This window comes from Cetorhinus maximus, chromosome 7, assembly GCF_964194155.1.
Source record: "Cetorhinus maximus chromosome 7, sCetMax3.hap1.1, whole genome shotgun sequence".
Classification (NCBI taxonomy): domain Eukaryota; kingdom Metazoa; phylum Chordata; class Chondrichthyes; order Lamniformes; family Cetorhinidae; genus Cetorhinus; species Cetorhinus maximus.
In genome coordinates, this window is record NC_135885.1 from 52,617,722 (window position 1) to 52,642,469 (window position 24,748).

The 24,748-nt window shown below is 45.9% G+C and overlaps 1 protein-coding gene across 1 annotated transcript in view; it reads left to right on the forward strand.

The window, feature by feature from the left end:
• c7h11orf65 (chromosome 7 C11orf65 homolog) overlaps positions 1–24,748 on the forward strand; it is a 72,843-nt gene that overhangs the window by 43,523 nt on the left and 4,572 nt on the right. Inside the window, exons 5-8 of the mRNA XM_078544864.1 lie at positions 7,451–7,504; positions 8,982–9,197; positions 13,133–13,269; positions 22,454–22,624. Of these exons, the coding sequence (XP_078400990.1) occupies positions 7,451–7,504; positions 8,982–9,197; positions 13,133–13,269; positions 22,454–22,624 (578 nt within the window). The remainder of the gene's footprint in view (positions 1–7,450; positions 7,505–8,981; positions 9,198–13,132; positions 13,270–22,453; positions 22,625–24,748) is intronic.

Consider the following 24,748-nt stretch of genomic DNA (forward strand, 5'->3'; position numbering starts at 1 on the left):
GCAAGGAAGGGTAGCCAAGTAATGGGAATTAAAGGCTAATTAAGGCTTATTGTCCGAGACCAATTGGAAGGGGACATAGAGCCTGCCCTTAATTGGATGGTGAGCAGGCCCTCTGGCCACTAATTGGCCAGTTCAAGAAAAATCACTGTCAGCTGACTATTCCCCACAGAGTGAGCTGAATTTTATGCTGATCGGGTGTGAAATCGCATGAAATGGGGTCGTCCGAGTGTCCCGATGTAATCTCGTACTCTGCGCGATATTTTGGTCGGCGGGTGTGCGCGGGTGTCGGAGCCGTGCCCACCATCAATTAAAAGACCACTTAAGGCCATTAAAAAGGTAATTAACCAAGATTTCGCACTGTCTGTGCGATTTCACACTCATTGCACAGGCAAAACGGGCAGGTGGGCAGCCAACATTTTGCAAAACCTCATCCAAGAGCAGGATTAAAAAAAGGTCAGCGGCATTGTCATCGTGAGTAGTGAGGAGTTTTGGAGGTAGTTTGCTGCTGGTTGCTTACTGATACTTCAGGGCTTCATTGTTAGGATTTTCAGGCTGCATGTGAAGACTCATTGGTGTCTTCAAGGCCCCTGGAGGATTTTGACCGTGTGGACCCTTCCAGGTATCTGACAGCTTTCTGTTGCCATAGTAATGGGGATTCTGGTCTCCATTGGTGGCACCTCCTCTGAGGAAGAAGAGAGGGGCAGAAGGGAGAGGAGGCCGAGGTGTCCCTATGCAGCTTCCAGGGGAGCAACCTGTGGGCGGAGAGGCGCAGGCGTTTGGAGTGCAGGGCCAGCAGGGAGACCAAGGCAGAAGGGGCTGCAGAAGACGCCACTATCCTGCTGTCAGGGTTTACAGGTGGCCATGCAGCTACCTCAATATGTCCAACGTGCAATGCCGAAGGAAGCTCCGCCTCTCGAGGGAGACTGTGACCTCCATTTATTATATCGTTGGGCCCGAGATCACCTCAACTATGTGGGTGGACACCTCATGCCAGTGACTCTGAAGGTCACAGTGGTCCTCAACTTCTGTGCCTCCGGCTCTTTTCAGGGCTCAGCGGGGGATCTGTGTGGAGTCTCCCAATTAGCTGTCCACAGTTGCGTCAAGCTGGTGACAGAAGCTCTGTTCAGGTGGGTCATGATATTTATTCATTTCCTTACGGATGAGGCCAGCCAGGCTGAGTGAGCCAGAGGGTTTGCAGTGATTGCTGGGTTCCCCAGCATCCAGGGTGCCATTGACTGCACACGTGGCCATCAAGGCACCAGCAGGTCAGCTGGGTTTGTCAACAGGAAGGGATTCCACTCCGTGAACATGCAGATAGTTTGTGACCACAGGAAGTATATTCTGCAAGTCTGTGCAAGGTACCCTGGCATTGTCCATGATGCTTACACTCAGACACTCGCAGGTGCCGAGGTTGTTCATGGCTCCAGTGTGGCTGGATGGATGGCTGCTGGGTAACAAGGGCTATCCATTGAAAAGGTGGCTTGTGATGCCTCTCTGCCACCCAAGAACAGAGGCAGAGCAGTGTTATAATGGGAGTCATGCCTCTACAAGGGCGGTGATAGGGAGGACCATAAGTCTTCTGCAGCTGCGCTTCTGATGTCTGGACCGTTCAGGGGGAGCCCTGCAATGCCCCCCAGTGCAGATGTCCCTGATAGTGGTTGCATGCTGCGCTCTCCACAATCTGGCACTGGAAAGGGGGGACCCACTGGAGGAAGAGGATCTTGAGGCAGCTGCACAGGCCACAGAGGATCAATCCAGTAGTGAGTCAGAAGAGGAGCATGGTGAGGAGAACGCTGAGGGCATGGAGGCGGACCTCGGTAACCTGCAGGGAGGCAGGGACACCAGGGGTGCCTTGATACAACGCCCCTTCAGCTAGGCTACCGAAGATCTGTTCCCACCTCATGCCAGGGCTGCCGCCTCCATCCAGGATGTCCGTAATGCCCCTGTCATGTGAACCCAAAGTCCACTCAGTGCCTGTGCATAAAGTTTAGAGCCACTCGTGTCCAGTACTACACACTGGCGTACCCTGCACCGAGAATAAAAGGTGAAGCATATTCAGGCCATCACAGCAAAAGTAAATTTAATGTTATTGTCACGTTCAAATCACATTGACATGACCATTGCTGGTGTTGATGTCCACACCAGTAGACATATAAACCAAACATAACTGAACAAAAAATCACCCGTGAACTGTGATAAAAACAAAAAACTGCGGATGCTGGAAATCCAAAACAAAAACAGAAATACCTGGAAAAACTCAGCAGGTCTGGCAGCATCAGCGGAGAAGAGCAAAGTTGATGTTTCGAGTCCTCATGACCCTTCAACAGAACTAAGTAAAAATAGGGAAGGGGGTTAAATATAAGCTGGTTTAAGGGGGGGTAAAGAAGGGGGGGTGTTGTTGGGACAAGCAAGCAGTGATAGGAGGAGATAACTAAAAGATGTCACAGACAAAACAACAAAGAGGTGTTGAAGGTGGTGATATCTAAAAGAATGTGCTAATTAAGGGTGGAGAGCAGGACAAGCAAGATAGCTCTAGTGGGGGTAGGGTGAAATAAGAGATGGGTGGAATACATTTAAAAATAATGGAAATAGGTGGGAAAAGAAAAATCTATATAAATTATTGGAAAAAACAAAAAGGAGGGGAAAGAAACGGAAAGGGGGTGGGGATGGAGGAGGGAGTTCAAGATCTAAAGTTGTTGAACTCAATATTCAGCCCGGAAGGCTGTAGTCGGAAGATGAGGTGTTGTTCCTCCAGTTTGCGTTGAGCTTCACTGGAACAATGCAGCAAGCCAAGGACAGACATCTGGGCAAGAGAGCAGGGTGAGTGTTAAAATGGCAAGCGATAGGGAGGTCTGGGTGATGCTTGCGGACAGATCGAAGGTGTTCTGGAAAGCGGTCACCCAGTCTGCGTTTGCATGGGGAGGTGCCGTAGGAGGGGATTGAGGAGTAGGGGGTGATGGAGGAGTGGACCAGGGTGTCACAGAGGGAATGATCCCTACGGAATGCCACCAGGGGGGGTGAAGGGAAGATGTGTTTGGTGGTGGCATCATGCTGGAGTTGGCTGAAATGGCGGAGGATGATCCTTTGAATGCAGAGGCTGGTGGGGTGATAAGTGAGGACAAGAGGGACCCTATCATGTTTCTGGGAGGGAGGAGAAGGCGTGAGGGCGGATCCGCGGGAGATGGGCCGGACACGGTTGAGGGCCCTGTCAACTACCGTGGGTGGAAAACCTCGGCTAAGGAAGAAGGAGGACATGTCAGAGGAACTGTTTTTGAAGGTAGCATCATCAGAACAGATGCGACGGAGGCGAAGGAACTGAGAGAATGGGATGGAGTCCTTACAGGAAGCGGGGTGTGAGGAGCTGTAGTCGAGGTAGCTGTGGGAGTCGGTAGGCTTATAATGGATATTGGTGGACAGTCTATCACCAGAAATTGAGACAGAGAGGTCAAGGAAGGGAAGGGAAGTGTCAGAGATGGACCATGTGAAAATGATGGAGGGGTGGAGATTGGAAATAAAATTAATAAATTTTTCCAGGTCCCAACGAGAGCATGAAGCAGCACCGAAGTAATCATCGATGTACCGGAGAAAGAGTTGTGGGAGGGGGCCGGAGTAGGACTGGAACAAGGAATGTTCCACATACCCCATAAAGAGACAGGCATAGCTGGGGCCCATGAGGGTACCCATAGCCACACCTTTTATTTGGAGGAAGTGAGAGGAGTTAAAGGAGAAATTGTTCCGTGTGAGAACAAGTTCAGCCAGACGGAGGAGAGTAGTGGTGGATGGGTATTGTTTGGGCCTCTGTTCGAGGAAGAAGCTGAGAGCCCTCAGACCATCCTGGTGGGGGATGGAGTTGTAGAGGGATTGGACGTCCATGGTGAAGAGGAGGCAGTTGAGGCCAGGGAACTGGAAATTGTTGATGTGACGTAAGGTGTCAGGGGAATCACAGATGTAGGTGGGAAGGGACTGGACAAAGGGAGAGAGACTGGAGTCAAGATAGTGAGAAATGAGTTCCGTGGGGCAGGAACAGGCTGACACGATCGGTCTGCCAGTACAGTCCTGTTTGTGGATTTTGGGTAGGAGGTAGAAGCAGGCCGTCTGAGGTTGGGCGATTATCAGGTTGGAAGCTGTGGAAGGAAGATCTGCAGAGGAGATGATGTCAGTGACAGTCCTGGAAACAATGGCTTGATGTTCAGTGGTGGGGTCATGGTCCAGGGAGAGGTAGGAGGAAGTGTCTGCGAGTTGACGCTCAGCCTCCGCGAGGTAGAGGTCAGTGTGCCAGACAACAACAGCACCACCCTTGTCAGCGGGTTTGATGACAATGTTAGGGTTGGACCTGAGAGAACGTAGTGCAGTAAGTTCAGAGAGAGACAGGTTAGAATGGGTGAGAGGAGCAGAGAAATTGAGACAACTAATGTCACGCCGACAGTTCTCAATGAAAAGATCAAGAGAAGGTAAGAATCCAGAGGGAGGGGTCCAGGTGGAGGGAGAATATTGGAGGTGGGTAAAAGGATCCGTTGAACGGGGAGAGGACTCCTGCCCAAAGAAGTGAGCACGGAGACGAAGGCGGCGGAAGAAGAGTTCAGCATCGTGCCGAGCACGAAATTCATTGAGATGAGGGCGTAAGGGTATGAAACTAAGTCCTTTGCTGAGCACTGAACGTTCAGCGTCGGAGAGGGGAAGGTCAGGGGGTATAGTGAATACACAGCCGGGGCTGGGATTGGAAGATGGGGTGGGGACAGAGGGACAGGCAGGGGTGGAGGGTCCTGAATGGGTGTTGGTGTCGATGAATTGTTGGAGCTTGCGTTCCTTAGCACTTGAGAGAAAGAGAAAAAATTTCTTGTTGAGCCGTCGGATGAGACGAAGAATAAAATGAAACTGGGGGCACGCGCACCCATGAACTGTCCCTCTTGTGCTCATGGTGCCTTAAAATTACGTTTGCGAGTGCTATGTCTTGGTGCCTGTCACCTCGCTGACAGTGGCATTGGAGACAGCCTGCTGACTCTGGTGTCTTGTAGGCCTTGATGACCTTGGGGTCGTTCTCTGGCCAGTGGAGCCCGTGCTGGCGCTGCCTGGGAGGGAGTGGCCTGTGTCATGGCTGGCATCACCCAGTCATCGCAGCCTCATCAGATGCCACCGTCACTGGCAGAGGAGCGGAGGAGCTGCTACCGTCATCCGGAGTGCGCTGAGAGGAGCCCGCAGAGACGACAAGCAGGTTGTGCGCCAACGTAAAGTTGCTCTGGACCTCCCTGCTCACCATTGATGGACAGGCACCTAGCTGGGATACTGTGTGCCTCATCCATCTCCCACATTGGCACTGACCACCTGAGGTTATTGCCTGTGTGAGGGCTTGCAGGTCCAAGCGCAACCCCAAGAACCCCTGATTCTGTCCCTGGATCTGCCTCTCCATGAGAGTTGCCACTCTCTCCATGGAGGAGGCAGTGCGCTCGGCGATGAGGGTCAACGCAGTGCTCATGCTCTGCATGGACTCCCCCACAACAGAGACCATGGCACACATACCCTCATGGATCTCCGCCAGATCCTCCCGCACATCCTGCTGGACATCCAGCATCTACCACCTAATGGACAACTCCAGAGGCTCATCATCTGCCTTTGACCCAGCATCATCCTGGTCCCTAGCAATCCTCCGAGTGCCGACCCCCTGGGCACTTTCTGTCTCTGCCTGCACCTCAAGCGAGTGTGAAGGGCCCTCACTAATGCGCACCGAAAATGTAGCTGAAGATCTAACGCCCACAAAGGTGCTGGTATCTGTGTTGGTGCCTGGTTCTGAGTGTGGGTGTGATGCAGATGAAGCCCTGTGGTCCTGTGGCATCAGAGGTGGCCCTTCTGGGTCCTGAGAATGCGTGTGTGCTGGCGAATCAAAGGGAGAACAAGGACATGCTGTTAGTTAAAGTCATCGCTCTGTCAGTGTGCATGCCAGACAACCTAGTGAGACAATGGAGATCTGCATCACGGTGCCATTGTCCTTCAATGATCAATGGGGACTCCAGCTTTGAGGCTCCCATACATGAAGAAACTATACTAGAATGGTTGCACAAGCCGAAACGCTCACCTCTGTGCACTGCGCTCTTACCTTTGTGCACTGCGCTCTTACCTTTGTCTGACATCCCAGTCCCTCCGCGGCCGGTTGCACCTGGAGTGTGCCGGCTCTCCAACTCCAAGGCACCCTGCTCGAACCTGGTCAGCAGCAGCAGGTTGGGCAAGCCACTGCCTATCTTTGACCTCTCCAATTGGTTAAGGCTTGTCTTCTCCTGAAAGGACAAGGAGCATTGATTAGTCCACTCTCTATCTGTAGCTCCATTGCAGCCTGGCCAACCCCACTTGAGGAACACCTGCCAGGTCACATCCGAGTCGTGGCCCTCGAGCCGCAAGGCATTTGGTCCAAGCTGCCAGGGCTTACCCCCTTGGCTAGCTTCGGCGTCATTGACAGTTGGCACTCAGATTCTAACAGCCCTGAGCTCCACAGGGGGACGGCCAGTCCTTAACACTTCACCACACTGACCCATGCCAACATGGTACTCACCCTTCCTGAGCACAGCAGGTCATTGAATCTCTTGCAGCACTGCACCCATGTGCGCCACACAATGTCATGGCTGCTGACCTGGGCTGCCACCTGCTCCCAGGCTTTCTTTGTCAGATGTGGTGGCCTCCTCCTTCTGTCCCTTGGCACAATGGTGTCTCGCCTGGCAGCCACCTCCTCCAGGAGGAGCGCAAGGCACTCGTCAGAAAAGCGCGGGACCGAGTGTCCACTCAACCTAACCTCCCGCCTGGTGTCTCCAGCCGCTGTCGAGGTCATTAATGCCGTCTCCGCAACGCAGACTGTATGCTTCTTTACCGGTGGCCTTCAAGGGGCTGCCTGTGCCATTTTTAAACTGGTCGCCGAGTTGCCATTGGACCCAGTGGCTGACCGGCCCCCTGCCCAGCCCTTCCCAACCATTGGGAAGCCGTGTTTCATGCTGGGCGGGCCTTAATTGGCCAGCCAACGTGAAATCGCGGTCATGGGCTGATCGTGGTCAGGGGCCTGTTTCCCGGCCGTTCCCGGGCCTGCCGATCACGCTCGCCCACTGAGCTGAAAATTCAGGCCAGTGTGTGGTTGTTGATCCCCATTTGATCCCAATGTCAGGGCCCCAACCCCAAACCCTGCGTATTATCCTACTCACAAATATCAACAGAAGGTTCTCTGGTATATTTACATTTTCATACTCTGTCTCTCTTTTTGGGTGTTTAGGGTTCCTGTGCATTTTAATAATTTCCTGTGTCTTAAATAAAATATTGTCACAATTAACATTTGTTGCAATGTATTTTGATAAGTTGACTGATGTCAAATACTGAATTGTGACTCTGCTACACAGTTAAATTTAAAATATACAGATGAGGATTCTAGAAAGTTTACACAGTGTAACCTAAATTCATTGCTACTACATATTCACAGGCAGAATTACTGGACAGTGCTGCTGGTGTTCATGTCCGATTCAGACTGGGAGGAGTAAGTGATCCTTGTTTGCTTTTGAACTGATAGAAATTTCACTTTTGGCCATTCCAGTTTATTGATGCTGTTGTATATTGGGTGTTATGTATGTTTGTTGGTGGAATTAGTTCATATTGAAATGACTACCGTGAAACTATGTTAACATGCAAGGCCAAAAAATGACTACACTTTAAATTGGATCTTGCCTGACAGTGCCCTCCAGCACTGATGCTGTTGAAGGACGCAGGGTCAGGTGATGGCACTTAATCTATATTAGCAGTGCCTACCAATTCCCAAACACTGAAAATTGCAGTGTGACTTTCCTATCCTGAGGACGCCAAGTTCCCTCACCCAGTCCTATCAAAATAACTATTGCCATATGTTTGGGGTCCAGGCCATGATCCTGATCTGCATCTTTACCCTGGTAAAGACCCCTTTTGCCCATCACGAAGCTCTCTCACTCAGTGCACCAATCTCCAAATGTACAGTGGATGCCTATAAGGAGGACAATATGGGAACTGCTTTTGTTCCGGTGACTTGCTTCAGGATGGATGAAGACTCTGCCGCAAAGTAGGGCACCTAGAACAGACCCAAGGCCGGCATGTCTGGGTACAGGGAGAATTAGTGCCAGTTCTGGCAGAAGTCCACAGGAGTTATGGCGGGAGCCAACAGGAGCAGTCACGTAACTTTGGTCCCTAGATTTAGCTGCATAGTTAAATAATTTCACCAAGGCAAGAAAAATCCCCACCTGAAACAGATTTAATTTTAACAAAAATTACACGAATTAATGTTTTTAAAATTTGATGCACTCGCAACAACAGATTACAGCACACGCACGAATTTGCCAAAGTTCGCAAAGTCACTATCGTCAGCACTGTAGTCCAAATAGTGCATCTGCCATTGTTTGAACTATCTAATGGAAGTCTGCGTGTGCATGTTAGCAACAAAACTTGCTTGTGAATTGTATTCAGTTCCAAGGCAGATATTTTCAGAAAAAAAAGGGCATCAGAAACTGAGCTTACATTTACTATGTCAGATATGGCTCACATGGTTGCAAATTTGCCTTTGAACCAGAAAGCTGTAGGTTCAAGTCCCACTCCAGGTCTTAAGCACAAAAATCAATGCTGATACTCCAGTGTAGTACTGAGGAAGTGCTGCACTGTCAGAGCCTTTTAGTTGAGAGGTAAACTGAGGTCCAATCTTCCCTCTCATGTGGACATAAAAAATGCCATGGCACTATTTCAAATAAGAGCCATGGAGTTATCCTTGGTGTCTTGGCTAATATTTATCCCTCTACCAACATCACAAAAGCGAATTCTGGCCATTATCACATTGTTGTTTGTGGAGTTTGCTGTACACAAATGGCTGCCACATTTCCCATATTACGGCACTTCAAAAGTACGTCATGTAAAGTGTTTTGGGATGTCTTGTAGTCATGAAAAAGTGCTAACCAAATGTGGTCTTTTTTTCTTTTTCATCCTGCTCTGGTTTATAGGAAACATTTCCTCCAAAAATCTACTACAAAATATTCACTCATCGACCAATCGTGGATATATGTGCAAACAGTCCCAAAGATTATACTCATCCTGCTGTCAAACAGAAACTACCCAGGCAAATTCACAACCGTAACCCTGTAAAAAATCAGGAAGATGATCGCAGTGGATGGTACAAGCGAATGGAGAATAATGGCTGGAGAAGTCTTTCAGAGAAGGTAAAGAAGCAATTTTCCAATCGCTAAAAGGAATAAACTGAATGTATATAACCTGCTAGGAGATCTCAGTTTACAGGGCTATTGATCTAACAATTGAGATGTGTGCAGGAATTGTTTGGATGAGCATAACTGTGATGGACAAACATTAGGCAAAAAAAAGACTTGGATTGTTAAATTAGTTCAGGGATCTTCTTTTGTTGTTGGAATGCACTTAATGTTCTAAGTGGACATAAGCAGAGGACAGATCAATACAGAAGAATTTAATTTAGGGGATTGGACCTAAAGTGAGTGATGAGAATTAGGGTATGTGAGGTTCATCCTTAAGTGAAATGCTGATAGCTGAGTGTATATGACTTCCACCATGCGGCAGGCTGGTGAAGCTGAGTATGTGTGAAGCCTCATCCTGAAGTGCCCGGATTTTGCTCCAGGGGGGTGATGGTGAACTGTCAGCATTCTCCGTCATTACCTCCCTGAAGCTGACCACAACTTAAAAATGTCGAGTGCGTGCAGATTAGCATGCAAACCCTGAAGTTGCAGTCTATCACTCAGCGTTCTGACACAGGCTGCACTGTGAACCACCTCCGGAGCCTGAAAGCATTGAATCAGTTAGAACTTCAACTTTATTGCTCCCACATCACCGTTAGAAACCTCATATAAAGTTACAGCTTGTTCAATCGGGTGTAACTGAGTTTTTAACAGAGTTGTAATTAATAAAATTGGATGAACAACAGAACTGACCCTGAAAAATAATTATGGGCAGAACTTTTCATCTTAAGGGTGGGCATGCGCCCGACCTGAACAGGAGTGAAATAGTGTGCGATGACGTCGGGTGAGCGTCCCAACGTTATTGCACACTCTCGCAATCTTTTGGTCGCCGGGCGCGTGCGAGATGCGGCAGTGTGCCCGCCAGCAATTGAGAGGCCTATTAAGGTCCTTAAGTAACTAATAAAGCTGCATTTTTCGCTGCCCGCTCAATGTTCGGTTAGCGGGCGGGCAAATCAGCCAGGCGGCCTTTGCATTTTTAACAAAACCTCACCCGTAGATGGGATGAGGTTTCCAGCGCTTACTAAAAAGAATAAAGAATTTTTAACATCCTTTTTCACATGTCTGTCTTCATGTGACTGAGCCACATGTGGGGACATGTTTATCTTGTATGTTAAAAATTTATTTTTGTATTTAAAATCCATCCGGTCCCTGAGGCAGCTCTGTGCTTTCAGGGAGCTGTCAGTGCACGCTCCCCCACACATGCGCACACCTAAATGCTCGCGCTCCTCCCGCCCCCACCCAAGGAGTGCTGAGGCTCCCAGCGCACATTTCATGCTGGCTGACCGTTAATTGGCCAGCCAGTGTGAAATTGTGGCCGGAGCCCAATGGCGGGCGGCGGTTGGTTTCGCAGCCGCACCCGGGACTGCCCACCATGCCCACCCAACAAGGGGAAATTTCTGTCCTATATATTTCTGGAATGCTGTTAAATAATTAGTTAGTAGATTTTTGAAGCTAAATTTATTAATTTTTCAAAATATGTTTTAGACTATTTTAGCTTCTACATTCATCACAGATGTGTGTCCCAATCTTTAATTTGCACAATGCAAAACATTTTTTAAAGTGATTTTATTTTAGTGCTTTTTGTTTCCTATTTGTGTGTCTGTAAAAATCCTTTAATGTGATTGGCTACTTGGATAGCCTGATGACAACATTCCAAGTTCCAACTGGGAATGTGCATAAAGAATGCTGCCATCAGTTGCGGTACCACTGCATTGTGATGGAGGTGAAATTCTTGCCAGAGACCACTGACCACAAACTCTGGGCCAACATGTTGAGATTGTATGATAACATAAGAGCTGTGTAAGCACCAGACACAGGTGGTGTCTAATGAGCATATATAAAGTTAATCCTGAGGGAGGATGGTTATAGCTGAGTGTATATAAATAAGATTAATTCTAAGGTAATAAAAAGACAACTGAGTGTATATAAGATTAATCCTGTGGTATTATGGTTACAGCTAAGCGTAAGTAAGATCCTACCATTACCCTTCTGTGTATTTGTTGTTAGGAGCATTCAAAAATAGTTCTAGCCAAAATTCAAGATTGCATATCACTGATGCTATTGTTTGACAAACTGGTGCCATGCTATGAAGGCTTTTTTAATTGTTTAGTAAATAAAAAAACACAAATAATGCTACTTTGTTCGTGCACACTCTCATCTGATTTATGCTTTGCCCTCTTTTACCAAGACAAACCTGTGCAATCTGTGTTAGTTCCCCCCACCCCACCCCAATTGGATGAATAAACATTGGAGTGGAGGAGGAATTCATTTATGGCACTATGTAGGCTTAATGTGATTCACTAAAGGACCCCTAGACAGTGACAGAAACTTTTTTTATGCAGTGATTTATGAGGTAGTGCAGTTAGTGATTGAAGAAGCGACCATGTACACAGTTAACAATGAGTTAAAATAGGCAGTTGAAGGAAAACAGGAATAAAGGTAAATGGGTATAGGATGGGTACATGGGATTAGGATTATTGCTCATATGGAGGGTATGAATGATTGGTTAGATTGAACCACCTGTTTCTATGTTGTACTTTCTATCTAATTCTATGTAATAGTCCATGATGCATGTGTTATCTCTGCCTTATGACTCAATAGAAGAAAATCCTATCCAGCTTGAGTTAATGTTATCCACAAAAGTTGCTTGGTAGTACAGAACTTGAATATTGCTGAAAAGAGAGAGACATGTCACCAAAGATTTTCATCTAGCACTCGTCAGGACAAATGCAAGAATACCAAATTTCAAATGATCACAACAATTTATACTACAGGAGAAAAGGGTGCTGATTGGTTGGCAAGTTAACTCTGATTGGCTGAGGCATTGCCATGGAGAAAGCAACAGGGGATTAGAGGTTCCCCAAGCTCCAGGTAATTCAAAAAGGTGCAAGACTTGAACATATTCCTTTTGTTTGCAGAGAACTGGTCCATGCGTATGAATGTATATCACTCCTAGCAAACTAGCTTGACTGATTATCTTAAATTGGTTGTTAGTATAGATATTAGGGCACTCGGGATTGTTCAGTAAGTGCTGCCCAATTACGGAATCATATCTCACAGTAGGGGTTTTGTTTTGGGTTTTGCAAGCACGAGCTGGTTGAGTACATTCTGTACTCTGCCTTTTACAAACAACCGAAGTAATTTAAACAACGGGTTAGGCAAACCGTTTTATGCTGCTACTTTGCAGTGGCTACACGAGTGTTTTTTTCCACAAACAGGATGCTGCTGTTAGTCCAAAAAGACATTCTGCCTACCACACAATTGAGCAACATCGTGTATGAATTTCAGTGCCAGTGCAATGCCAGGTACATAGGCCGTATGCCCCAGCGATTGGCTGATCGAATTAAACAGCATATTCCTTTGGTTGTTCGTACTAGGCAGAATACAGACCATACTGAACCAGACTCTACTTGCAAAATCCAAGACAAGACGTCTACTGTTAGTTGTGATTCCACAATTGGGCAACACTTACTGAACAATCCTGAGTGCACTAATAGCTACACTAACAACCTATTTAAGATAATCAGTCAAGCTCATAAGATGGTTCATTTACACTCGCTATACATTCATATGCAGGGACCCATTCTTTTAAATAAAAGGAATATGTGCAAGCCTTGGGGAGCCTATAGTTACCCTTGTTTTCTCTATGGCAATGCCTCAGCCAATCAGAATTGACTTCCCAACCAATCAGCACCCTTTTCTCCTGTAGTATAAATTGTGATTGTTTGAACTTTGGCATGCTTGCATTGGTCCCAATGACTGCAAGATGAAAAGCTTTGGGAACATATCTCTCTTTTCAGCAATATTCAAAATCTGCTTTTATTGATTCATGCATGAGAGTTTTATTCATTAATTGCATATTCAATAACTTTATTTCATCTTTTGTTCAGTGCTTTGTAACCACTACTGATTATATGGAGTTTGAGCCTAACAGAAAGACAACAACATTTCATCATTGCAAACTCCAGAGAAGGCAAGAGGTCATGAGAAAGCGAAAGCAAAGAAAAATTGAGTGGATGAAAAAGATGTGAGTTTGAACAAATGTATATGCAACCATTAGAAGCAATAGGTAGTCCTGGAGTACCTAACCTTTGCTGGAGACAAAGAAAAACATTCAAAGTTAGACATTGTGCCTGCTACCCAACTGAAGTTTCAGCAATCTTTAGCAAAATGTTAAAGGATTGAGGAAAGGCAGTTATTACTTGCACCACTTTATTTTTCATCTCTCTCAGTTTTCTTCTCTCCCACCTCGCCAGAAAGTGATTGATTCTTTGCAAGGACAGTAGTTGCTCGCTGACTCTTACCCAAACAACTATCATTCATATTTGAGTCTTAACGTTGAGTGCGAGTTTACTCTTGAGATCAGTCATTCGTTGACGTCAGCATGCTAGGCTTACCTCAACGCGCGTCATTTCACACTCGAGCGGGTCGGGCGCTGAGTCAACGAATGACTGATCTTATATCTCAAATTCACCTTTTCGCACTATCCTAATACCCCTAAATTCCCTTAGTTTCCAAAATCATTATTGATTTCTGACTTGAATATGCTCAGCGATTAAACATCCACAATCTCTGAGGTGGCAAATTCCATAGATCCACAAATGAAACTGACTTAGATGGGATGTCCCTCAAGTCATTTGGCATAAGCCAAGGGCAAAAGTTTTAGCTCAGCGGGCAGGTGCGCGCCCGACCCGCTCGAGTGTGAAATGACGCGCGTTGAGGTCAGCCTAGCATGCCGACGTCAACGAATAGTCGCAGTTCGGTCAGCGGGCGCATGCCGGAATCGGCAGCATGCCCACCGACAATTAAAAGGCCTATTAAGGCCAGTAGACAATCAATTAACTTAAATTTTTCGCTGCCCATCCAACCTTACGGTGGGCAGGCAGACGAAAAGGCCAAGCAGCCTTTGCATTTTTTTGGAAACCTCATCGAAGGGCGGGTTGCGGTTTCCAAAAGTAAATAAAAATAAGATAAAAGCTTTGAAATTTAATTAATAACACGTCCCTGCTCATGTGACAGAGTCACATGAGGGACATGTTTCATTGCATTTCTATTTTCCTTAATTTTTTTATAACTCCTCATCTCCCTGAGGCAGCTCCATGCCTCAGGGTGATTATGAAGTGCATGAAGGTCATGCTTGCCCCGCTTGCCTGCCTCCCCCCACCCGCACAGGCAGCACTGAGCGCAGCTGCTCGCGTTTCACGCTAGGCGGACCTTAATTGGCCCACCAGCGTGAAATCGCCCTCCAGTCCAGATCGCGGGCAGCGGTCAGCTTCCCGACCGCCCACCCCCGCCAAACCTGCCCAACATGGGCGAAATTCTGCCCCAGGAGTTGGTGCCTTCACCCAGTGGATCATCACAGGACAGACCAGGGTTTGATGCCTTTACCCTGTGAACCTACAGAGGGAGCCTCAATTAAAAAAAAGACAACTTCTGTTGAATTTGTGGGTCTTGTTTTGTGGAGTGATTCATTGTTTGGTGAGGTAATGTTGATTCGGTGAAGTTTCGCACTTGTAGGCTGCTAGTCAGTTAATTAGATATTGTTACATTTTATTGTGGCATTAAAATATTTAATGCGCCAAGAACAGCAATTTTTGATCCATCTGATTCATAGCACCTGGTGTAAGGGGAAGGTTTGATTACGATCAGGATGTTTCTCCTAATCTCTGATGTACTCATGTAACATGAATCTGCATTCATTCATAAGAACACAAGAACATAAGAAATAGGAGCAGGAGTAGCCAATCAGTTCTTTGAGCCGGTCCTGCCATTCATACAATCATGACTGATCTTATATCTCAAATTCACCTTTTCGCACTATCCTTATACCCCTAAATTCCCTTAGTTTCCAAAATCATATTGATCTCTGACTTGAATATGCTCAGCGATTGAACATCCACAATCTCTGAGGTGGCAAATTCCATAGATCCACAACCCTTTGAGTGAAGAAATTTCTCTTCACCTCAGTCCTAAATGGATGACTCATCATTCTGAGCTTGTGACTCCAAGTTCTAGACTCCACAGCCAGGGCAAACGTCTTCCCAGTATCTACCCTATCAAGCCCCTTAAGAACTTTATATGTTTCAATGAGATCACCTTCCATTCCTTTAAGTTCTAGGGAATATAGGCCATTTTACTCAAGCAGTTCTCACAGGATAATCCCCTCATCCCAGGAATCAGTCTAATGAAACTTAGTTGTACTCCCTCAAAGGTGTATATCCTTCCCTATGTTACTATTTCTTTACCAATAATATCTCTAACTTCCTCATTTTCACTAGACCCTTGGTTCACTACTATTCCTGGAATATTTTTTGTGTCTTCTATGTGTGCATTTTGGATACTGCTTGGAACTTCAGCCCATTAGTACTATCTCCTTTTTTTTCTCTCCCTTCACCCCTTCTTGGACCCTTGCCTCTTGCTTCCTCCTCCTCATGTCACCCAATAATATTATTCTTCCCTTCTCCTCCTCTTGAGTACATTGCCCTGCTAATCTATTTCTGAACCCGTCGCCACTCCTCCACCTTCCTTCTTCCCTGCCACAGTTCCAGGCTTAAATCTCCTTGGTTGGGTGCCAGCTACCATCTCTCTCATTGACCTTCCCACTTAGTGTACTCTCACTGGGACTAACCTTGCCTACCTCTTTCCTAACCTGCTTTCCCCATCCAACACTGCCAGTGAGTCAATAATCACTGCATTATCCACATTTCCTTTTAGTGTATCCATTCACTCAAAACAAGGTCCTTGCCATCCACAACCTTATTGTTGATGATTGCATTGACAACCTGGCTTTGACTGAAACTTGACATAGAAAGCACCTTACTGAAGCTTTCCTTTCTTAAGTTTTCCATAACAAACCCCGCCCAAGTCGCAGCATCACCAAATCACTCTCAGCATCTTCCCCTAACTCCTTTAATTCTTCTGTGTCCTTCAAGCGCCCCCTTGCCTTTCTTTATAATCCTTATTGTCTATTGCCCCAAACCACAACCCAACAAGTTTATGAACGTAAAATAAAAGCAAAATACTGCAGATGCTGGAAATCTGAAATAAAAACAGAAAATGCTGGAAAAACTCAGCAGGTCTGACAGTATCTGTGGAGAGAGAAACAGAGTTAACGTTTCATCCTTTTGACTCTTCTTCAGAGTTAAAGAGAAGTAGATATGTGATGGAATTTATACTATTTAAGGCAGGGGTGGAGCAGGTGAAGCTGGATAAAAGGTCAGCAATAAGTGGGGGCTAAGGAGAGATTGACAAAGATGTCATGGACACAAGACAAAGGAAGTGTTAATGGTAGTGGTAAGGGCTAAAGAAGGTGCTGCTAGTGGCATAATGGTAAGAAAGCAGAATGTGTGAATAGCAGAACAAGGGTCAGCCCTCTGAAAGAACAACATAGAACAAGTGACAGATGGCCCTTTTGTGAGACGAGTGGGGGGAGGGGTGGTGGTTGGGGCAAAAAAGGATAGGAAAAGGGATAACAAGGGGGATAAAACAACTAATGAATGAATAAAAATAAGTAAATAAAAAATAAAAATAAATATCAAAAAGGGATTAAAAAAAGGTTGAAGATAGAGGAGAGAGTTCATGATCTGAAGTTGTTGAACTCAATGTTAAGTCCGGAAGGCTGTAAAATGCCTATTCGGCAGATGAGGTGCTGTTCCTCCAGTTTGCGTTGGGCTTCACTGGAACATTGCTGCAGGCCAGGGACAGACATGTGGGCATGAGAACAGGATGGTGTGTTGAAATGGCAAGCGACAGGGAGGTCTGGGTCATGCTTGTGGACAGATAGACCGAAGGTATTCCGCAAAGTGTGTGTTTGGTCTCCCCAGTGAAGAGGAGACCGCATTGGGAGCAGTGAATGGAGGTGCAAGTGAAGCGCTGCTTCACCTGAAAGGTGTGTTTGGGCCCTTGGACGGTGAGGAGGGAGGAGGTAAAGGGGCAGGTGTTGCACCTTCTGCAATCACATGGGAAGGAGCCCTGGGAAGAGGATAAGGTGTTGGGGGTGATGGAGGAGTGGACCAGGGTGTCCCGGAGGGAATGTTACCTACAGAATGTTGACAGAGGGGGTGAGGGTAAGATGTGTTTGGTGGTAGCATCATGCTAGAGTAGCAGAAATGGCAGAGGATGATCCTTTGAATGTGGAGGCTGGTGGAGTGAAAAGTGAGGAGAAGGGGGACCCTATCGTGGTTCCGGGAAGGAGAGGAAGGTGTGAGAGCAGAGGCACGGGAGATGGGCCGGACACAGTTGAGGGCCCTGTCAACCACCGTGGGTGGGAAACCTCAGTTAAGGAAGAAGGAAGACATGTCAGATGCGCTGTTTTGGAAGATGGCATCATCGGAACAGATGCGACAGAGGCAAAGGAACTGAGAGAATGGGATGGAATCCTTCCAGGAAACAGGGTGTGAGGAGCTGTAGTCGAGGTAGCTGTGGGAGTCAGTGGGCTTGTAATGAATATTGGTGAACAGTCTATCATCAGAAATGGAGACAGATAGGTTAAGGAAGGGAAGGGACGTGTCGGAGATGGACCATGTGAAGGTGATAGAGGGGAAGGAATTGGTAGAAAAATTGATAAATTTTTCCAGGTCCAGATAAGAGCATGAAGTGGCACCAATACAGTCGTCGATGTACCGAAAAAAGAGTTGTGGGAGGGGGCCAGAGTAGGATTGGAACAAGGAATGTTCCACATACCCCATAAAGAGTCAAGCATAACTGGGGCCTATGTGGATACCCATAGCCATGCCTGTTATTTGGAGGAAGTGAGACAAGTTTAAGGAGAAATTATTCAGTGAGTTCAGCTAGGCAGAGGAGAATAGTGGTGGATGGGGATTGTTCAGGCCTCTGTTCAAGGAAGAAATGGAGAGCCCTCAGACCATCCTGGTGGGGGATGGAGGTGTAGAGGCATTGGACGTACACAGTGAGAGCCAGGGAACTGGAAATTGTTGATATGACGTAAAGCATTAGAGGAATCACGGATGTAGGTGGGAAGAGACTGGACAAGGGGAGAGAGAATAGAGTCAAGATAGCAAGAAATTAGTTCAGTGAAGCAGGAACAGGCTAACACAATCAGTCTACTGGGATAGTCCTGTTGTTTTTGGGGAGGAAGTAGAAGCGGGCTGCCCGGGGTTGGGAAATTATGAAGTTGGAAGCTGTGGAGGGAAGATCTCCAAAGGAGATGAGGTCAGTGACAGCCCTGGAAACAATGGCCTGATGTTCGGTGGTGGAGTCATGGTACAAGGGAAGGCAGGAAGAAGTGTCTGAGAGTTGGTGCTCAGCCTCTGCGAGGTAGAGGCCAGTACACCAGACAACAATAACACCACCCTTGCTGGCAGGTTTGATTACAAAGTCAAGGTTGGGCCTGAGAGAATGGTGTGCAGCAAGTTCAGAAGGAGACAGGTTAGAGTGGGTGAGAAGGGCAGAGAATTTGAGATGGCTGATGTCATGTCAACAGTTCTCAATGAAAAGATTAAGAGCATGTAAGAGGTCAGAGGGAGGGGTCCAGTTGGAGGGAGAATACTGGAGGCGGGTGAAAGGATCAGTTGAACGGGGGGAGGACTCCTGCCCAAAGAAGTGAGCATGGAGACGTAGGTGGCAGAAGAAGAGTTCAGCATCGCACCGAGCCTGAAATTCATAAATTCATTGAAGTGAGGGCGTAAGGGTATGAAACTGAGTCCTTTGCTGAGTACAGAACGTTCAGTATCAAAGAGGAGAAGGTCAGAGGGCATGGCAAGGGCTGGGATTAGAAGAAGGGATGGGGTCAGAGGGACGGGAAAGGGTGGAGTGTCCTGGATGGGCGTTGGCAACAATAAGTTGTTGGAGTTTGCGTTTGTGAATGTAGTGTTGACTCCCCAATCTATATCCATCTTTCCCACAACTCAATGTTTCAATTGTTTCAGAAAGGTTTTTTTACTTGCCACAGCACTGCAACAGCCCTAACCAAATGGTATTCTCTGTGATCATGACTGTGATCAGGATGCATTATCTCTCCCTCGTCCTCCTCAGTTTCTCTGCAGCCTTTGGCGCAGTTGACCACCCCTTTCCTCCATTGAGATAGGACAAAGACAAACTGGTGAAATACGCAGACACATGACATGAAATTTAATGCAGAACCATGTGAAGTGGTATATGAAAGAATGAGGAGAGGCAATATAAACTAAATGATACAATTTGAAAGGGGATGCAAGAACAGGTAGAGACCTGGGGTTCACATACACAAATCCATGAAGGTATCAAGACAAGTCATGGACAAGATCAGGGACTCCAGGGAGAATGAGCAATTGATTGCAGCACCAAAGTGCAGGGCACCATTCAAGTGGGGAGAGTTAGGAAGAATGTAGTTGTAGTAGGGGGCAGTGTAGTATCTAGCAGCTAGGAGCTAAATTAAGAAGCAGAATCACAAAGGTAATAATCTCAAGATTACCCCCTGAACCATGATCAAATTGGCATAGATCAAAGAGTTGAATGCGTGGTTCAGAGATTAGCATGGGAGAAATGGGTTTCAGCTCAAGGGGCACTGGCATCAGTGCTGGGGAAACAGGGAGCTGTACCTTTGGGATGGCCTTCACCAAAATTGAACTGGAGCCAGTATCCAGTGAATCATATAACTAGGGCTGTAGATAGGCTTTAAACTAAATAGTGGGGGGGAGGGTTCACATGAGATCAGAAGTGGGGATGTTCACTAATGATTGCACAATGTGCCACACCATTCACAACTCCTCAGAAACTGAAGCAGTCCATGTCCAAATGCAGCAAGATCTGGACGATGTCCAGCCTTGGGCTGACAAGTGGCAAATAACATTTGTGCCACAGAAGTGCCAGGTAATGACAATCTTCAACAAGAGAGAATCTAACCATCGCTCCCTGACATTTAATGGCATTACCATCACTGAATCCCTCAATATCAACATCCTGGGAGTTACCATTGACCAGAAACTGAATTAGACTAGCCATATAAATACTGTGGCTATATGAGCAGGTCAGAGGCTAGGAATACTGTGGTGAGTAACTCATCTCCTGACTCCCCAAAGCCTGTCCACCATCTACAAGGCACAAGTCAGCAATGTGATGGAATACTCTCCACTTGCTTGGATAAGTGCAGCTCCAACAACATTCAAGCTTGACACCATCCAGGACAAAGCAGCCCACTTGATTGGCACCCCATTCACAAACATTCACTCCCTCCACCACCGACGCACAGTGGCAGCAGTGTGCACCATCTACGAGATGCACTGCAGGAACTTACCAAGGCTCTTTATACAGCACCTTCCATACCCACAATGCTACCGCCTAGAAGGACAAGGGCAGCAAATAGATAGGACGGCACCACCACCTAGAAGTTCCCCTCCAAGTCACTCACCATCCTGACTTGGAAATATATCGCCGTTCCTTCACTGTCGCTGGGTCTACATCCTGGGACTCCCTTCCTTACAGCATTGTTGGTGTACCTACACCACATGGAATGCAGTGGTTCAAGAAGGCAGCTCACCACCACCTTATCAAAGGCAATTAGGGATGGACAATAAATGCTAGCCCAGCCAGTGAAGCCCACATTCCATAGATTAATAAAAAAAACATAGAATCAGTTTGGGTGGAGATTAGAAATAGCAAAGGAAATAAGTCACTGGTGGGGGTAATTTATAGGTCCCACAACAGTTGCTACACAGTAGGACAGAGTATACATCAAGAAATTATGGGTGTTTGCAAGAAAGGTACTGCAATACTCATGGCTGACTTTAATCTTTACATTGATTAGACAAATCAAAATGGCAAAAGTAGCCTGGTGGATGAGTTCATAGAGTGTATGCGGGACAGATTCAAAGAAACTATCAGGGAACAGGCTATTTTGGATCCGGTAATGTGTAATGAATCAGTATTAATTAAATACCTCATAGCAAAGGATCTTCTAGGCGAAAGTGATCATAACATGATAGAACTTCACAGTCAGTTTGAGAGTGAGAAATGTGAGTCCATAACAAGTGTCATAAACTTAAATAAAGACTATTACAAAGGTATGGAGAGAGAGTTGGTTAAAGTGGATTTGGTAAATAAGTTAAAAGAGAAGAGGCTGAGAAGCAGTGGCAGATGTTTAAAGAGATATTTTATACCCCTCAACAAAGATATATTGCAGTGAGAAAGAAAGACTCTATGAAAAGGATGAACCATCTGGCACTAAGTAAGTAAGTTAAGTATGGTATCAAATTGAACAAAAAAGCATAAAATGCTGAGGTTAGTGGTAGGCCAGAATATTGGGAACATTTTAGAAACCAGCAAATGGGCCACTAAAAGAGTAATAAAGGGAGAAATTGGAGTTTGAGAGAAAACTAGCAAGAAATATAAAAACAGATAGGAAAAACTTCTACAAGTATATAAAAAAGAAAAGAGTAGCTAAAGTGAGCATTAGTCCCTTAGAGGATCAGACTGGGGAATTAATAATGGGAAATGAGGAAATGGCAGAATATTTGCACAAGTATTTTGTATCCATCTTCACAGTAGAAGACACATAAAGCATCCTAAGAATAGTAAAACATCAAGAGGCTAAAGGGAGGGAGGAACTTAAAACAATCACGATCACTAGAGAAAAAGAAATGGGACTAAAGATTGAGAAGGCCCCTGGACCTGATGGCCTACATCCTAGTATATTAAAACAAGTGGCTGCAGAGATAGTGGATATATTTGGTTGTAATCTTACAAAATTCCTTAGATTCTGGAAAGGTCCTAGCAGATTTGAACTGCAAATGTAACACCTCTGTTCAAGAAATGTGGGAGACAGAATGCAGGAAACTATAGGCAAGTTAGCCTAACATCTATCATTGGGAAAATGCTAGAATCTGTGGGCTGGATTTTACAGCCCCCTGCCAGATGTGTTTTTGGCAGGGGGTATGTAAAATATGTGGGGTGCCCACCTCAGAGTTATCCCGCTCACTCTCCAGGAGCCCCACCATACAGCCCATTTTTTTCAGGTCACCCCTGTGGATCCCAATTCCATTGTTCCACTACACAATGCTGTCTAGGCAACATTCAAGGTGCTTGAGGCTAAGGAGATGGGAGCAGAAAAAACTCCTACTAGTGATGCTATCCAGTTGAGCTTCCTCCTTTTGCACAAGGTGGGAGGATCAGTAAATTAATGAGAAATTTCTCCAACCCATTGCAGGTTTTGTAGTCACAATACAAAAGAGCAACAGAGCTCTGCTTTTCATGTTAGTTTATTTAATGTCTTCCAGGTACCATGAGGGCATGCTGCAGGCCCAGACACTGGATCCAAATGCAGCTGTCCTGGTGCACAGAGCAACAGAAGGAGTAATCAACAGTGTAGAGCAGAATGGCCCTAATGCAGTCCTCGATTGGGAGGTGGATGAACTACTTGAGTGGACCAATGCATTGAATTTTGAGAAGTAAGTCAACCTTATTTTGTTTCAGATACATAAATTATTGTTATAGTTCTTGGGACTAGTTAGGTGGACAAAGCACATCTTTGTAATATGTCTAAGACGTTTAATTGTAAATCTGCATTAGAGCCAAAAAACAATTCTATTATTGCACTCTCCTGTGAATCATGTCCAAATTATTATTCAGTGATTATTATAATAACTTTGAATACAGTGAGAGGACGTACCAGTTTTTTTTCTCATTCTCAGGATATGGACACTGCTGGTAATGCTGGCATTTGTTGCCCAGCACGAATTGCTCTTGGGAAGTGGGTGTTGATCTGTGATTCAAATCTATTTACCTGTCTTGAACCATAATCCTTTGATGCCTTACCTGATAAGAACATAAGAAATAAAAGCAGGAGTAGGACATTTGAGGCTGCTCTGCCATTCAAGAAAATCAAGTTGCATCTTCTATCACAAATGCCACTTTTCTTCCCCATCGTCGTGTCCAAAAATCTACATCTCAGCCTCGGCCTTGAATATACTCAATGATTGAACATCCAGAGCCCTCTGAGGTAAAGAATTCCAAAGATTCGTAACACTTTGAGTGAAGAAATTCCTCCTCATCTAAAAATCTGTCAATCTAGTCTTTAAAATTTCAATTAAGCCAGCATCCAGGACCTTTGGGGGCGAGAATTGCACTACCTTTAATATGAAAAGTGATTCCTGATTTCAATCGTGAATGACCAAGCTCTAATTTTAAGATTGTGACACCTTTCACTTGATCCCCTACCAGAGGAAATAGCTTCTCCATATCTGAATTATTTTACACACCTCATTAGATCACCCCTCAATCTTCTGAACTCAATCTAATATATCCCAGATTTATGCAACCTCTCCTCATAATTTAATCCTTTAAACTCAGTATCATTTTGGTAAATCCGTACTGTCCCTTGCTGCAACTCTAATACATCCTTCCTTAGGTGCGTGCAAAGCTTTGAATGCAATGCTTTAAATTGGTTCTTTCCAAGGCTCCATTAAACTGAAGTATAACTTCCCCTTTTGTATTCCAGTCCATTCTAGATAAAGGGAGAAGCGATGGTGTTCACCTAAATGATGGACTTACTGCTGAACAAGCTTGGCAATTTACTAGAATATATTCTGTAGAGCATACATTCTACAGTCATGGTATACTGGTGGTGGAGGGACTGGATGTTTAAACTGGTGAATTGGGGTTGCTGATCAAGCAGGCTGCTTTGTCCTGGATGGTGTTGACTTTCTTGAGTGCTACTCCAGCTGCACACAAGTGGAGAGTATGCCATCACACTTCTGATTTGAGCTTTGTAGGTAGGGGGGAGGCTTTGGTGATTTAGGAGTCTCAGGTCTCAAGCCAGCCTATGACCTGTTCTAGTAGCCACAGCATTTATATGGTTGGTCCAGTTGAGTTTTTGATCAATGGTGACTCCAGGATGTTGATGGTGGGTGATTAGATGATGGAAGAGCCAATGGATGTTATCTACTTGGACTTCCAGAAGGCCTTTGACAAGGTGCCGCACAGGAGGCTGCTCAGTAAGATAAGAGCCCATGGTGTTAGAGGCAAGGTACTAGCATGGATAGAAGATTGGCTGTCTGGCAGGAGGCAGAGAGTGGGGATAAGGGGGTCCTTCTCAGGATGGCGGCTGGTGACTAGTGGAGTTCCGCAGGGGTCAGTGTTGGGACCACAACTTTTCACTTTATACATTAATGATCTAGATGAAGGAACTGAGGGCATCCTGGCTAAGTTTGCAGATGATACAAAGATAGGTGGAGGGACAGGTAGTATTGAGGAGGCGGGGAGGCTGCAGAAGGATTTGGACAGGTTAGGAGAATGGGCAAAGAAGTGGCAGATGGAATATAACGTGGGCAAGTGTGAGGTCATGCACTTTGGTAGGAAGAATAGAGGCATAGACTATTTTCTAAATGGGGAGAGAATTCAGAAATCTGGAGTGCAAAGGGACTTGGGAGTCCTAGTCCAGGATTCTCTTAAGGTTAACTTGCAGGTTGAGTCGGTAGTTAGGAAGGCAAATGCAATGTTGGCATTTATTTCGAGAGGACTAGAATATAAAAGCAGGGATGTGCTGCAGAGGCTTTTTAAGACTCTGGTCAGAC